The sequence below is a fragment of the Zootoca vivipara genome, chromosome 15 (assembly GCF_963506605.1).
Source record: "Zootoca vivipara chromosome 15, rZooViv1.1, whole genome shotgun sequence".
NCBI lineage: Eukaryota > Metazoa > Chordata > Lepidosauria > Squamata > Lacertidae > Zootoca > Zootoca vivipara.
The window spans coordinates 5,960,096-5,973,957 of record NC_083290.1 but is presented as its reverse complement, the minus strand read 5'-3'; the positions used below and the strand labels follow the sequence as shown (position 1 = coordinate 5,973,957).

At 45.1% G+C, this 13,862-nt stretch overlaps 1 protein-coding gene across 5 annotated transcripts in view; it reads right to left on the bottom strand.

Annotated features, from left to right (window-relative positions):
* Positions 1-13,862, bottom strand: part of USP32 (ubiquitin specific peptidase 32) — a 137,390-nt gene that overhangs the window by 40,597 nt on the left and 82,931 nt on the right. For all 5 annotated transcript variants that reach the window (XM_035140032.2, XM_035140033.2, XM_035140035.2 and 2 more), the window contains one exon: positions 106-237. In XM_035140032.2, coding sequence (XP_034995923.2) covers positions 106-237 — 132 coding nt within the window. The remainder of the gene's footprint in view (positions 1-105; positions 238-13,862) is intronic.

The window sequence follows — 13,862 nt, the reverse complement described above, 5'->3', positions numbered from 1 at the left end:
GATGGGGCAGGCTGTAAAACTGGCATTATGTAGGCTGATATAGTCTCATCACCCCGACTCCTAAAAATAAAATAAAAATATAGATAAACCATGAATGTTCCATACCTTCACCCAGAGATGGATGAATGGGAGGGGAAACCAAAGGGCCAAATGTTTCCAGATCAAAACGTCCTGTCCTTGATTGAGCTTTCAGAAGCCAATACCGTTTTTCAAGATCAATTATATCGGATTCTTCCACTGTGTAAAAAAAAAAGATGATCAAAGTCAGTCAACTGATGATGCGGTTTTAAAGCAGAGTGTTTCATGTCAGGGCAGAAAAGGCAGACACTTTACACAGGTTGCAAGATAAATGAAGCCAATCCAGATGTCCAGGTGACTTTAATTCTGGGGGTAGGGGATGGTTTTGCTTGCAAAGGTGGCACATCACACCTGACACTCAGTGTGGTGTGAGCTTTTGCAGGCAACAGGCAACATCAGCGGCACTGTGGACTGGAAACGTGGCAGATACAGGACCCAACAGTCCCGAGGATCCAGTATCCACATCACAAACCACAATATTCAAGCTTTCAAAATATTTGCTGGGGGATCTAATATGAAGACGAAAAAGAAATGCAGGACTCCCCCCCCCCTCTCTCGCCTCCCTCCCTCCCTCCCTTCCTTCTTCTGAGCTCTAAAAACTAGGTGCGTCTTATGGTCAGGTGCATCATATGGGGCAAAAAATTACGTGCATGCAGAGTTGTTTAGTTAAGGAGTTGTAGTGCAGCAATATCCAGAGGGACACAGATTCCCTACCCTCTGGGATACAACAATGCAAAATACAAGGAAAGTAAGTTAGAGGACAAGATCAGGACATCTTCAAAGATTTTTCAGCGCCATATTTTTCACTGTCAAACATTTGGGAAAGTAACAGCAGCACCTAAGACTGGTGTAAACTAAGCGCTTTGAATATCTAGTAACAAAGCTGTCTATATTAAGCATTGCCATGTGTGATCTCATTTCCAGATGGTCCTGAGCCCTTAAACCCATGCCAGCTTTATAATAGGATTAAACTTCAGCTCTTTGGGCCAGTTACCACAAAGGAACAAAAAACAAAACAAAAACATACACACACTTGCAATGGACCACACAGAGAAGCAAGCTGCAAGGCCACTGTACGCTGTGAGTTTCCTCTTTCTCCAGTGGACTAGATGCCCAGAAAGGGCAAGCAGGATGCAGACAAACATAAGCTTTCCTCACCCAACAAGGCAGTCATAGATTTGGTAAAATTCAAATGGGAAAGAGCCTTGCACAGAATCTGTTCATCTCTATGGTCAGTTTCTAGGGATGCAAGGGATCCACCTAACTTACAACTCACATTCTAGGAGGACAGTGAGACAGGAAAACGAACAAAAAGGGGAGAAGCTGCATTCTTCCATTAAGTTCCATAGCACAAAGGCAAAAAGATGCAGCCTGAGACACAAATGGTAAGAAAAAATAACTCCTTCCTGAGGTCTTCAAGGTGAGGGGACAGGGTTTTCTCGTCATTCATCCTAATGTCACCTTTTTACTTTTCCTAAAGAAGTGCACTTCTATAACTTGGGATTAAGATGTGGAGGTACCGAAGCTTGCACGCCACACCTGACACTAATGGGAGGGTTGCCCACCTCTCAGGCAAAGAGTAAAATAATTGTAGAGTCAGAAGAGATCCTGAGGTCATCTAGTCTAGGCTTCCTCAACCTCGGCCCTCCAGGTGTTTTTGGCCTACAACTCCCATGATCCCTAGCTAGCAGGACCAGTGATCAGGGATGATGGGAATTGTAGTCTCAAAACATCTGGAGGGCTAAGGTTGATGAAGCCTGATCTAGTTCAACTCCTTGCAGTGCAGGAATTTCAAGAGAATATCATGATGAAAAGAGGGGCAAAAAGCAAAGGGGGTGGAGGAGCCTATTTTTCTCATGGCCCAGCCCCAGGGATCCAGCCCAAAATCCATTCTTAAGAATGAGATAAAAGTTGTACATCATACAACATGTGCTGGAAAAGCTATAGCACCCCATGTGGATGTTCAAACTTTGCTTCAGAACTTTTGCAGGTCGCTCCACCTCCTTCAGCCTCTGCCCCAGAACCACCACCTACTATCAGGCCCCACCTCCTGCTCTTCAAGGTTACCTCCCTCCTGCCCCACCTGATCTACCAAGCTCCACTCCCTCGTCTGTCTCCAGGCCAATACAGCAACAGTTGCTGCCGTCTCCTGCTCTCCATTTGTGGTACCCTGCTCTTCAGATGATGAGCTAGGGTGGTGTAGCAGTCTTAACCCAACCTGGCGCCCTCCCAATTAGGATGGACTCCAACTCCCATCAGCTCCAGCGGGCATGGCCCATGATCAGTCCAACATCTTCAGGTCAGGAAAGGCTGGACTGGAAGAACACTGGACTAGCAAGACCCAGGGTTCAAATCTGGGCTCATCTGCAGAGATCACTGGGTGGCCTGAAGTCATTCACTACCCCTCAGCCTAACCTACTTCACAGGGTTGTTGTGAAGACAAAATGGGGGGGGGAGAGAACCACGTATGCTGCCTCAAATTCCTTAGAATAAAAATTGCCCCCCCCCCCGGAAAATAGCAGAGCCTCCCAGCTCCCACTTGGGTGCTTTTCCTTTTTGCAGCCAAGGAGATTTTGCCTTCCAGCATTCATCTGCCTCTTTCATGTGGGTGCTACCCTAATGATGCCCCAGAAGGGAAATCACCAAAGGGGTAAACTGGTGACTCCCAGTGGTATTGGCCCAACACTGTGCAGCCTGCTGGACTTGGGCACCTCTCTGGGCAAAGTCTCTAGCAGGTTTTGTTCCATTTCACTGGCTTCTCAAGTTTAAGAGCTAGCATACCATTTAAAAACAACAACACACAATTGTTCTGACAGCTGACATTTAGAAAGTAATAAGCACCTTTACTTCACTCTCATTGATCAAACACAACAAAATTCAACAGTCTATAAAAGGAGCAGGGCAGGTCTAGGCTGAGTTGGGAGGAAGAGTTTTTTAAAATAAATAAATAAATACTGTAATAGAACAGGAAAACGGCCACAGCAACCAGCTTAAGTATCCAAAAACATTTCAAGATCTAAAAACGTAAAGACAGACTGTGTTCTTTAGTGGGTTATATTTTGCTCAGTGTTGCATGAAATGGTTTCCTCAGTGTTATCTTAATTCCTTATGCCAATATAATCTCTCTCTCTCTCTCTCTCTCTCTCTCTCTCTCTCTCTCTCTCTCTCTGTGTGTGTGTGTGTGTGTGTGTGTGTGGTATTTTACCTGCATTTCTGTCAAGCAGAGGTTGTTGGAAAATCAAGGTGAAAGAAGTGAAGTGTGTTTTCTAAGCAGTCACCTTTAGAAAAATGGCTAACAAGGATGAGAATGCAGAACTGCTACGTTCACGGAATGGCAGACAAATAGGTCCACTGTATTACTGACCAGACTCAAATCGCCTAGAAAGAGATTAGCTGTTTTCTGCAAGGCAAAAACTGCAACTAAGTGGGAAAAGAACATTTACCATGCGGCTCAAAATCATACATCAATTATTTACATCAATAATCAAGCTATTGATTATGTATTTAGCAAAACACCCAATTGCAACAGTAGAATTGGTGACTAGGCTATATCCACAGATCTTGCGTCAGCCCAGGCTTTCAAATAATGCACTCAAGGCTGTGTATGACATGTCCACTGGACACTTAGTAAAAAAAAAAAAATCCAATAATTGTAGTTTTGTATTATCTTTGGTGGCTTCCTTGTGCACCTTCTACCCCACCTTGTGAGAAGTTGCCTCCTAAAAAGTAGGATATAAATTCAATTTAAAAATATACCAGAAAAAGGAGGTTGCAAAATTCTTGGCTGTGTCCAGACATTCACCTGAGCAGGTAATGTTTAAAAACATCAGCCCTGACCGTGATGCACTGAGTGGGTAAATATTTGCTTGAATGCGACTAGAAGCATCCATGCAGTTGGAGACCCTGATAAAGCCTTCTTGGAATGCTAAAGATAAGTCACAATTTTCCTTTGCAGAAGCAATATACATGTACTGTAGTATCATCCAAACCGGGGGGGGGGGGGGAGCAATCTTATGGACTGTCATCCATCAGCTGTTGATCTGCTCAACAAAAGAAGCAAAACTGATTTGAACTTGTCTTTTCCATTCCAGAATGTGGTTTCTATGTAGGATTTGTGTTTTTAAAAAAATCAGATTAGAGATGTTATTAAACAAGACCAAGTCTGCTTAATATTTTATACTTTCCTCCCTTGAAAATCAGTTTATGGCAGCATTAAGGGATGAAGTCCCCAGCTCCAACAAGCCTCTGGTTAAATCAACAACCTATATCTCAATAGGAGCATCTAAACTGAACGTAGTAAAAAAAACACCAACTACTGTACTTCAACACCATTAACTCCTACAACCCCTGCTCCCTTGTCCCAGTCTAGAGCTCTTAGGAATACAGTTGAGGCACCACTGTACAATGGTAGACATCGCCTTTGTACGCAGAAGTTCGCTGGTTCAATTCTCAGCATCTCCAAGTAGAGATTGGAGAGACCCTATATGAATCCTGAGGAGTCGTGGCATAAGAAGGCAATTTCCTATTTTCTACAATCCCTTCTGCCCCCAACTTACAAGCATTCTGACTATGAAGCACCCTTCCACCCCCACCCGTTATTTTGGTTCTCACACCCCAACGAGTCTCCCGCTGCCGTCCAATCCCCACTCAGACGTTTTTACCCACCTAATGGGACAATTCTCCTTGGTTCACAACAGGCGCAGCATACCATATTCCCATCATTTCAGCCGCCCCCTTGCCTACATCAACAACTCTCGTGGCGAGAGTTCCCAACCAACTCCAGCCGGACACCCAGAGGAACTGCTCCATGTCGCCAAACAAGCCGCCTTTCGGCCAAGAGGCAATCCTTGGGACGCATCTTGAAGAAACCCTGCCATTCGCCACTTTCCAGCAGACAACCCGTTAACCGATCCGAGGCATCAAGATCTAGTTAAGGTGACAAGCAATGACCCAGCAGCTAAGAGGATCAGAAGGTGGAGAGATGGGAGATTATGTCACACTAGGAGGGTTTTGCCTTGGGGCCAGGAGCCTGCCCAAGCACTTTCATCTCTCCCTTCCCTTATGTTATCAAGCAAAAACACATACATGAAGGTGCCTGCTGCTTGTTTGGTGTCGCCTATGGTCTTTTAACCTGGTCATTTAAGAGAAAAGGTATCACAATATATTGTAAGTTATGGGCCCACCCTTTGGTGCACCAAAGAGCTAAGAAGAAAAAGGACTCTCTTCCAGTATATGAGCTTCTTTGCCTGATCGCCTGAAAAAGATTGTTACTCATCACAGGTGACCAGACAAATGGCTGTTAATAATAGACTTGTCTTGTAATCCTATAGTGCATTTAAGAGGTCTTTAGGATAAGCATACCTGCTCCTGCTTGCCTTCTCCTTCAAGGATGCTTCTATTTATTTATTTATTTATTTATTTACTTACTTACTTACTTTCTCACCTCTCTGCTGATGGACGGGATGTGATTAGTTACTGGTACTTTGCGTTTTATTAGCATGTGTAAATTTCTGGCAGTATTAAGATGTACTTCAGTAATCTATTGCAAAAGCTGCCTGGAGAGAAATTGCTTGATAGCAGCATACAAAATCTTTCCAATAAATAAATAATTATTTGAGAATTCTGGTGGCAAGTCAAAACGCCTTTGTATCATGTCATGTGCAGTGATCCATTGCTGTGCTTGGTGCTTCTGCTGCCTCTTGTGGCTACTTTATGTTATTACTTTATTTGTGGCTGTATTAAGGAAACTACATGTGAGCCAACGTGCATGGTTTCTCTCCAAACAAACCACAGGTGGCAGCCAAGGTTTGCTCTTGATGTACTGATTGTGGTTCGAAGAGAAACCATCCATGAGCAGTGGATTGTGAGGCTCATCGTTTATTGCTCTCAAAATCCATGTAGGGCGGAGGCAAAACAGGATTCGTTCAGCAGCCTGCTTTGGCATACTGCTCATACACAGTAAGTCATGGCTTACAATGATGTGTGAACAAAGGAACGTAAGACGCTGGCTTATACTGGTCCATCTAGCTCAGTGTTGTCTACACTGACTGGCAGCAGTTCTCCAGGGTTTCATGCAAGAGGCCTTTCCCAGCCCTACCAGGAAATGCCAGGGGTTGAACCTGGGACCTTCTGCAATGTGCTCTGCAGCTGAACTATAAGGAGTATATAGTGCTATGCCTGGTGTTACCTAAAACATTCATGGTTAAAGCAACAGTTGAACTATGCAATTCCCAGCATTACCATAAGTGTGCCAGATGACAAGGCAGAAATGGCAGACAAGCCGACTATTCCAAACTGCACTGAAAGAGGCCTAAAGCCTGTATGGACAGTGTGGACAGACCAGGACTGAGGAGACCGGGGCTTAAAGCCCCATTCAACCACCAAGGTCACTAGGTGACCTCGTGCCACTCAATCTCAATGATAAAATGATGGAAGACAAAGAGAAAATAAACCCTACTCCTGCCTTCCCCAACTTGGTGAATTTTCTGGGGCTGATGGGAGTTGGAATTCCAAAGCATCTGGGGAAGGCTACTCTAAACTCTGGACAGCTACATTAGCAAAGAAAAGGGACTTTATATGCGTTGTATATGCTTTATAACACTGTGACACCAGATGGTGCTGTGGGGTTCCATTTTTTCCAACCTGATTTCTCATACAAAGTTTACAACACATTTAACTGAAATCATTCTCTGATATGCTTAGATCCAGTCTCTGCGAAGGAAAGGGCAAGACAGAAATATGGTAAGAAATGAAGTAAGACATTGCCCACTGCTGCTGAAGAAAGATACCATCATTTAAAAAATGCTCCAGACGAATGCTTCAAGGCAAAAGGGATTACAGCTAACAAGTTTCTTTCCAGCCAGGCACCACCAGCCAAGCAAAATTGAGTTTCTGTGAGCTGTAACAGGATGCCTGAAATTATTTAAGGATACCCTAGTGAGTTCCACTGTGGTCTTTGATGCTGAACCACCGACCGACAACCCGCTCCCTGAATGCACAAATGAATTCCCAGTTCCAAAACTGTACATCAGGGGTCCCCCAAACTACGGCCCCCGGGCCGGATGCGGCCCAATCGGCCTCCCAATCCGGCCCGCGACGACCCCCGCCGCCCGCTGCCGCCGCCCGCTCTTACGGCGCACGGCGCGGCGACGATCTTAAAAATCGGCAAAAAATCGCCGAAAATCCTTTTTGCGCATGTGTATGGGCCTCTCCTGACCCAGAAGAGGCCATTTCCGATGCACTTCCGGGTCGGGGGAGGCCCATACGCATGCGCACAAGCGATTTTCGGCGATTTTTCCCCGCCCGTGTGCGTGTGCGCATGCGCACGGGCGCGCACTCCCCCGCCCTCCGGCCCGCTGTGCGCGCACTCCCCTGCCCTCCGGCCCGCCGCGCGGTCGGCGCGGCGGGCACCGGCCCACTGCACGGTAAGTCTGTGGACCCCTGCTGTACATCTATCCCAACCTACCAGTTTTGAACAGCCAAGGTACACATCCATGGCAGGTATCTCCAGAGGCTAAGCTTTGCTGTATGTATTATTTAAGTGCCGCGGCATGAGACACCACAGAGGCATTTTGCAGTGATTAATGACTCAGAATGGCTTGAAGGAGGCTATGGTTGCCCTCCCAGAGAGCATTTGACGGAAACAAACTCTTTATTTCTCCCAGTTTAAGCCCAACAGTGAGATGTCTTGCTCTGCTGTTTTTGTTTTAGTTGAGATTTACAGTCCTTCTCGACCCGCTGGCTCGGAGCAGGTAACGGCATCATATAATACTAAGAGAGATGGTCTGCTGTCAAAAGCCTTGTGGGATAATTCAGACAAAGAAAGTGGTAAGGCAATTGGTTGGGGTGGGGGATGAACAGAAGGATGAACAAGGACAATGTGAAGCAAATCTACCCTCTCCTCAACGCAGTCCTCTAGATCTTCGGGTCAATAATTTCAGGGCTTGGACTTTCATAGTCTGGAGGGCACACCTACCCCAGGGAGTTTCTGGCGAATGTGCCCATTCAGGGTCAAAATAATAATAATAATAATCATAATTTATTATTTATACCCCGCCCATCTGGCCGAGTCTCCCCAGGCACTCTGGGCGGCTCCCAATTGAATATTAAAACAATACAGCATTAAATATTAAAAGCTTCCCTAAACAGGGCTGCCTTCAGATGTCTTCTAAAATTAGGATAGTTGCTAATTTCCTTGACATCTGATGGAAGGGCGTTCCACAGGGCGGGTGCTGCTACCGAGAAGGCCCTCTGGTTCCCTGTAACCTCACTTCTCGCAATGAGGGAACCGCCAGAAGGCCCTGGACGCTGGATCTCAGTGTCCGGGCTGAACGGTGGGGGTGGAGACGCTCCTTCAGGTATACAGGACCAAGGCCGTTTAGGGCTTTAAAGGTCAACACCAACACTTTGAATTGTGCTCGGAAACGTACTGGGAGCCAGTGTAGATCTCTCAGGACCGGTGTTACGTGGTCTCGGTGGCCGCTCCCAGTCACCAATCTAGCTGCCGCATTCTGGATTAGTTGCAGTTTCCGGGTCACCTTCAAAGGTAGCCCCACGTAGAGCGCATTGCAGTAATCCAAGCAGGAGATAACCAGAGCATGCACCACTCTGGCGAGACAGTCCGCAGGCAGGTAGGGTCTCAGCCTGCGTACCAGATGGAGCTGATAGACAGCTGCCCTGGACACAGAATTAACCTGCGCCTCCATGGACAGCTGTGAGTCCAAAATGACTCCCAGGCTGCGCACCTGGTCCTTCAGGGGCACAGTTACCCTATTCAGGACCAGGGAGTCCTCCACACCTGCCCGCCTCCTGTCCCCCACAAACAGTACTTCTGTCTTGTCAGAATTCAACCTCAATCCGTTAACCGCCACCCATCCTCCAACCGCCTCCAGGCACTCACACAGGACCTTCACCACCTTCACTGGTTCTGATTTAAAATAAAGTCCAGAAGTCTCTCCTCTGCCCAGAAAAGCACAACCACTTTTGACTGATTGGGGAAAGGGTAAGGTGGAATGCTAGGAAAGAACATGAGCCAAGCTATTGTACAGCTGCAAGAAAGATGCATGGGCGAGAGAAAAATCTTGCCCACACTATCAAAATTATGCAATACTTATTGCAACTTTCCTATGAATTACACAACTTAAAACTTGGCACTTTGATTATATAATTGGACCAATGAAATCTGTACTAATCTTGGCATGAACTCGTATTGCAGTGTTATCTTGTCTATTTTTTTATTTGTTCTTATTGCAATGAAATGTTTTTTTAAAAAAACAACCCACTTTGCAGCGAAACACTGGGGAAAAAATTAAATCTTCGCTCAGCTGTAAGTCTCACTCATAACACTGGGAGAGTCATCCCCCAGTGCACAGATAATATCTATTCCAAGCAGCAGGCGATATGTAGGATCCCTCTTGGCCCATGACCCTGGGCAGCCACTGCCAGTCACAGCAGACAACATTGAGCTATAGGGAGCAGTGACCTGTGCAGAGGTGGAGAGGCTGCTGGGCCCCACAGGGAGAGAACATAACAACGTAGCCTCTTATGAGGAAGATGGAGCCCCTGGCTCTGCAGACAGAAGCTCCGAGATTCAATCTGTGGTATCCCCAGTGAAAAAGGATCAGATAGCAGGCCATAAGGGGGCGACGAACCCCCTCTGCCTAAAACCCCAGAGAGCTGCTGCCAATCAGAGTAGACAGTGTTGGGACTGATGGACAAATGGTGCCATGTTCCCACAATGGGATAACCCCACAAATTCTGTCCAGAGTTATAGTGACATCTGGATCAAATCCTAACAGCAAACCATACAAAATGAAGCTCTCTTTTACTGAGGCAAATAACTGAGTCCTTTGAGATTGACACTCTCTTTTCTGACCATCACCAGCTCTCCACGGTGTCATGCAGGTCTCTCTCAGCACAGCCGTTTGAGATATCTTCATCAGAAATGCCAGGAATTGAGCCAAGAGCCAAGGATTTTTAGAAGCACGCACCAGCCTGTGCCCCCCCCCCCCAAGAAGCCAAGCTTATAACACAGTAAGGAATATGTGAATCAGAGTTTGGCTTAAATATTTATTGGTTCGTTTGTTCAGAAATTCATTACAACATGTATGTGTTTCATCTTCCTTCTCCCTCTCCCTCCCTCTCTCTCACGTCTTAGAGCTGCAACTTTCAATCTCTTTGAATCAAATAAAAGTATCCTCAAATTAATCAGCGAGTAGGTCTTTTAATTAAGTTTATACAGTATTTTTAAAATACAAGTACTTATATTGCGCGGGGTGTGTGTGTGCGTGCTACCTTAGAAACATGAGTCTCACCTGTTTTGGACATAAGGGAAAGATGTCTTCTGAAGTGACATCAACCTAAAACAAAAGGAAGTGTGCTTTTCTCTTTAGAATTTTCTCTCTCCTAGGGTGCAATTTCATGCAGACTCAGTAGGAGCCTTTTGACTCAGTATGCAGCCTCTTGGATCCTTTCTTTAACACTGACAAACCTGGGATCATCACTTCCTGTTATGTCCAAACCAAGAAACTATGGTTAGACTGGCTGTTTTTGTTTTGTTTTGTTTTCTGTTAGTATTATATTTTTAAATGTTTTATTTACCGTATTTTCCGGCGTATAAGACGACTGGGCGTATAAGACGACCCCCAACTTTTCCAGTTAAAATATAGAGTTTGGGGTATACTCGCCGTATAAGACAACCCCTCTTCCTACAATCGTCCATGGGCCGGACATGCCCACGCTGCCCATATCCAAAATGTCCGCAGCGCCAGAAATCGCTTCTGCGGCTGCGTATAAGACGACCCGGCACACAAGATGACCCCCAACTTTTGAGAAGATTTTCCTGGGTTAAAAAGTAGTCTTATACGCAGGAAAATACAGTACATATGACTTTAGTGATGGTATTTTGATGATGCTGTACTGTCACCATATTTTTATTCCTTACCTTTTGATTTTGAACTGCTTTAGGAAGCCCTTTAGTTTTGAACAGCAGCATTTGTTGAAATACAATACAGTGGACGCTCAGGTTGTGAATGTGATCCGTGTGGGAGGCACATTTGTAACCCGCAGCGTTCGAAACCTGCGTCTGCACATGTGGGGGTCGTGATTCGGCGTTTCTGCGCATGCGCAAAGCGCGATTTAGTGTTTCTGCGCATGCGTGAGCGCTGAAACCCGGAAGTAATCTGTTCAGGTACTTCCGGGTTCGGCACGGGACGCAAGCTGAAAAGACACAACCTGAAGCGTCTGTAAACCCAAGGTATGACCGTATGGTGAATGGCTTCAGAAGAGGCCAGGGCAGGAAGCCATGGTTTGAAGCTGGTTTCATGTCCTGGCTTGTTCCAAAGCCATTGTTTTCCAGTTCAGATATTAGCCAAACTCTGGTTAATAGTTTAGTTTGCTCCTGCTGCAAAGGGATGTTTACATACCCAGAAGGCTTGTTCATATCTCTGTGTATTAAGCCAATATATGATTGCCTGAACCAGTCTGCACACACAGATATACACAATAGGCTAGGCACTGCTGTTGATTTAGTTTTGACTATGTTTTACTGTAAGTCACTCTGATCTTATTAGGGAGGAACAGTAAGACAGAAAAAATTAAAATGAATGTAGATTTGTCCCTACCTGGAGGCTTATCATCTAGAATTAAATTAATGTGCATCACATCAGTTTTGAAAAACGAAAAGGTTCATGGTATTAACCTTCTCTTTTTTATTTTAAAAAAACATTTCTAGTCTTTCTAATCTGTACTTTGAATGCATATGAACAGATAACCTCAGAGGGGTGGCTGAATAAATTTTCCTGCTGCTGGAAGGAAAGACTTCAATATACTGAATCCCTTCCCTACCAATGATTAAGCAAAATCAATCGGTACAAGACACTTGACACAAATCTGATTTGCACAGTATATTACCGGTTGCAGAAACCACCTTTCATTGCAAAATTTTGTTTTTTAGTGCATAATGCTGAGAACCCTGTAAATATCCCAATTAAAGACAACTTCCCTTTCCCTTGGCTAAAACATTTAACAGTTAACACACAGGGAAGTGTGCCAAAAGTTAATTTACTATCTCACAAAAATCAAAGCCATAAAAACAAGTCCAAGCTGCAAAAACTACTACACTAACTTTCAACTTCGGCAGCTACCCTGGAAGAATATTTATGGTTTAAATGAAATGGAACAGAATTTGATTAAAAATGGCAAGTGTGTGCAACTTAGTGTGACACTTCAAAATTCCCTTTGTAATTTTAGGGCCAGGGAGAAACATAATTAAAGTCATCTGCCTTTATTTACCCGGGGTGGGGGGGGGGAGAGGAATAATATATATTTTTGGTTAGTGTTTCCTCGATATCTTGGCTCATTAAGTTAATTTAAATGGAGCCACTGGAGCTTCACAGTAAACGCTTGCTGTCTTCTCCCTTGAATCAAAGTTAATAACATTTGCCTATTTTTAACCAGGGCTATTTTTCATGGCTTTGTCAAATAGTTTTGACAGAAAAACCAGCAGGAGACAGTGAAAAGCCAGAGTTAAGATGCCAGAGGGCACTGCACTGGTTACTGACACAAGACTGTTCCTGACTTGATTAAATCAGGGGTGAGGAACCTGTGGTCCTCCAGATATTGCTGAATTCCAACTCCCATCAGCGCTAGCCAACACAGCCAATGATCAGGAATGATGGGAACTATAGTCCAGATACTACCGGAAGACCACAGGTTTCCTCATTCTTGATTTACATCATGCCATGAACTAACTTGTGCCAGTGAGCTCTGGGATTTTCACTAAAATGGTAAAAAGAAGCCACAGAAGATCCCGATTCCCAAAGTCCCAAATTTCCTGAAATTCACACAGAAACAACTGATCCAGACCTCCCCTAACCCATTCTGACAGCTAGGTAGAGCTTCCCACCTGATACCACCATGACACCAGGTGAAGCGTTTTCTTTTACCTGCAGGTTTCAAATCAAACCACATGAGCAAACGAAGCCTTTCTTTGTGGATCTTGCTACAAGTGCCAATCAGCTGACCAATGCTTACTGGAGGCCCTGCTTTGGGCAGAGATTGGCTACACTACAGAGTTCCCAGAAACTCTGCAATGCAGCTGATCCATACAGGGGCTTGTTGTAGGTGACGCCGGCCACAGTGCAGACCAATGAGCATTGACAGAGAGCCTCACTTGCCAAGGAGCAAAGCTTTTAATGCTCCCAGCTTTTCCTTTGCAACCAAAATTTTGGCCACGACACACCTGGCATCAAATATGACCTTTCACCTTATACCACCACCTTTGACCCGGCATCACAAGTCGATGTACAAATACAGAAAACAGATTAAATGATTAAATCTTAATAAGAATCTCCAGCCATGAAAGTCATAATGCAGAAATGACCCGCACAATGTATCACCCTTTCTGGAAGTGACTATCTGCAAGGGCTCAGGGTACATGGAGACCATCTTAAAGAGGCACCCAAATATCTCTCCTAATGGTGATGATGCTTGTGCTCATGTATATATACACCCACATTTTTTGCAAAAATTTACAGATTTTTATTCTTCCAGGCAGAAGACAACCTACGGTAGCAAACACTGTGAACCAATCCTCTTGCAGTAGGGGGAGAAAGACCCATGTCCAGAAGGATCCATGCTGCCTTTTGCCATCCAGGTGCCTACTAACTGGATGGCTGAGAACTCAACCAGCTTGGCTCCAAGCCCTGCTGCTGCTCTCCAGGAGAAGCCTTTTTATGTTAACACTCAAGTCATCCACTGCCTTTGGGCCAACGTTCTGCCCATAC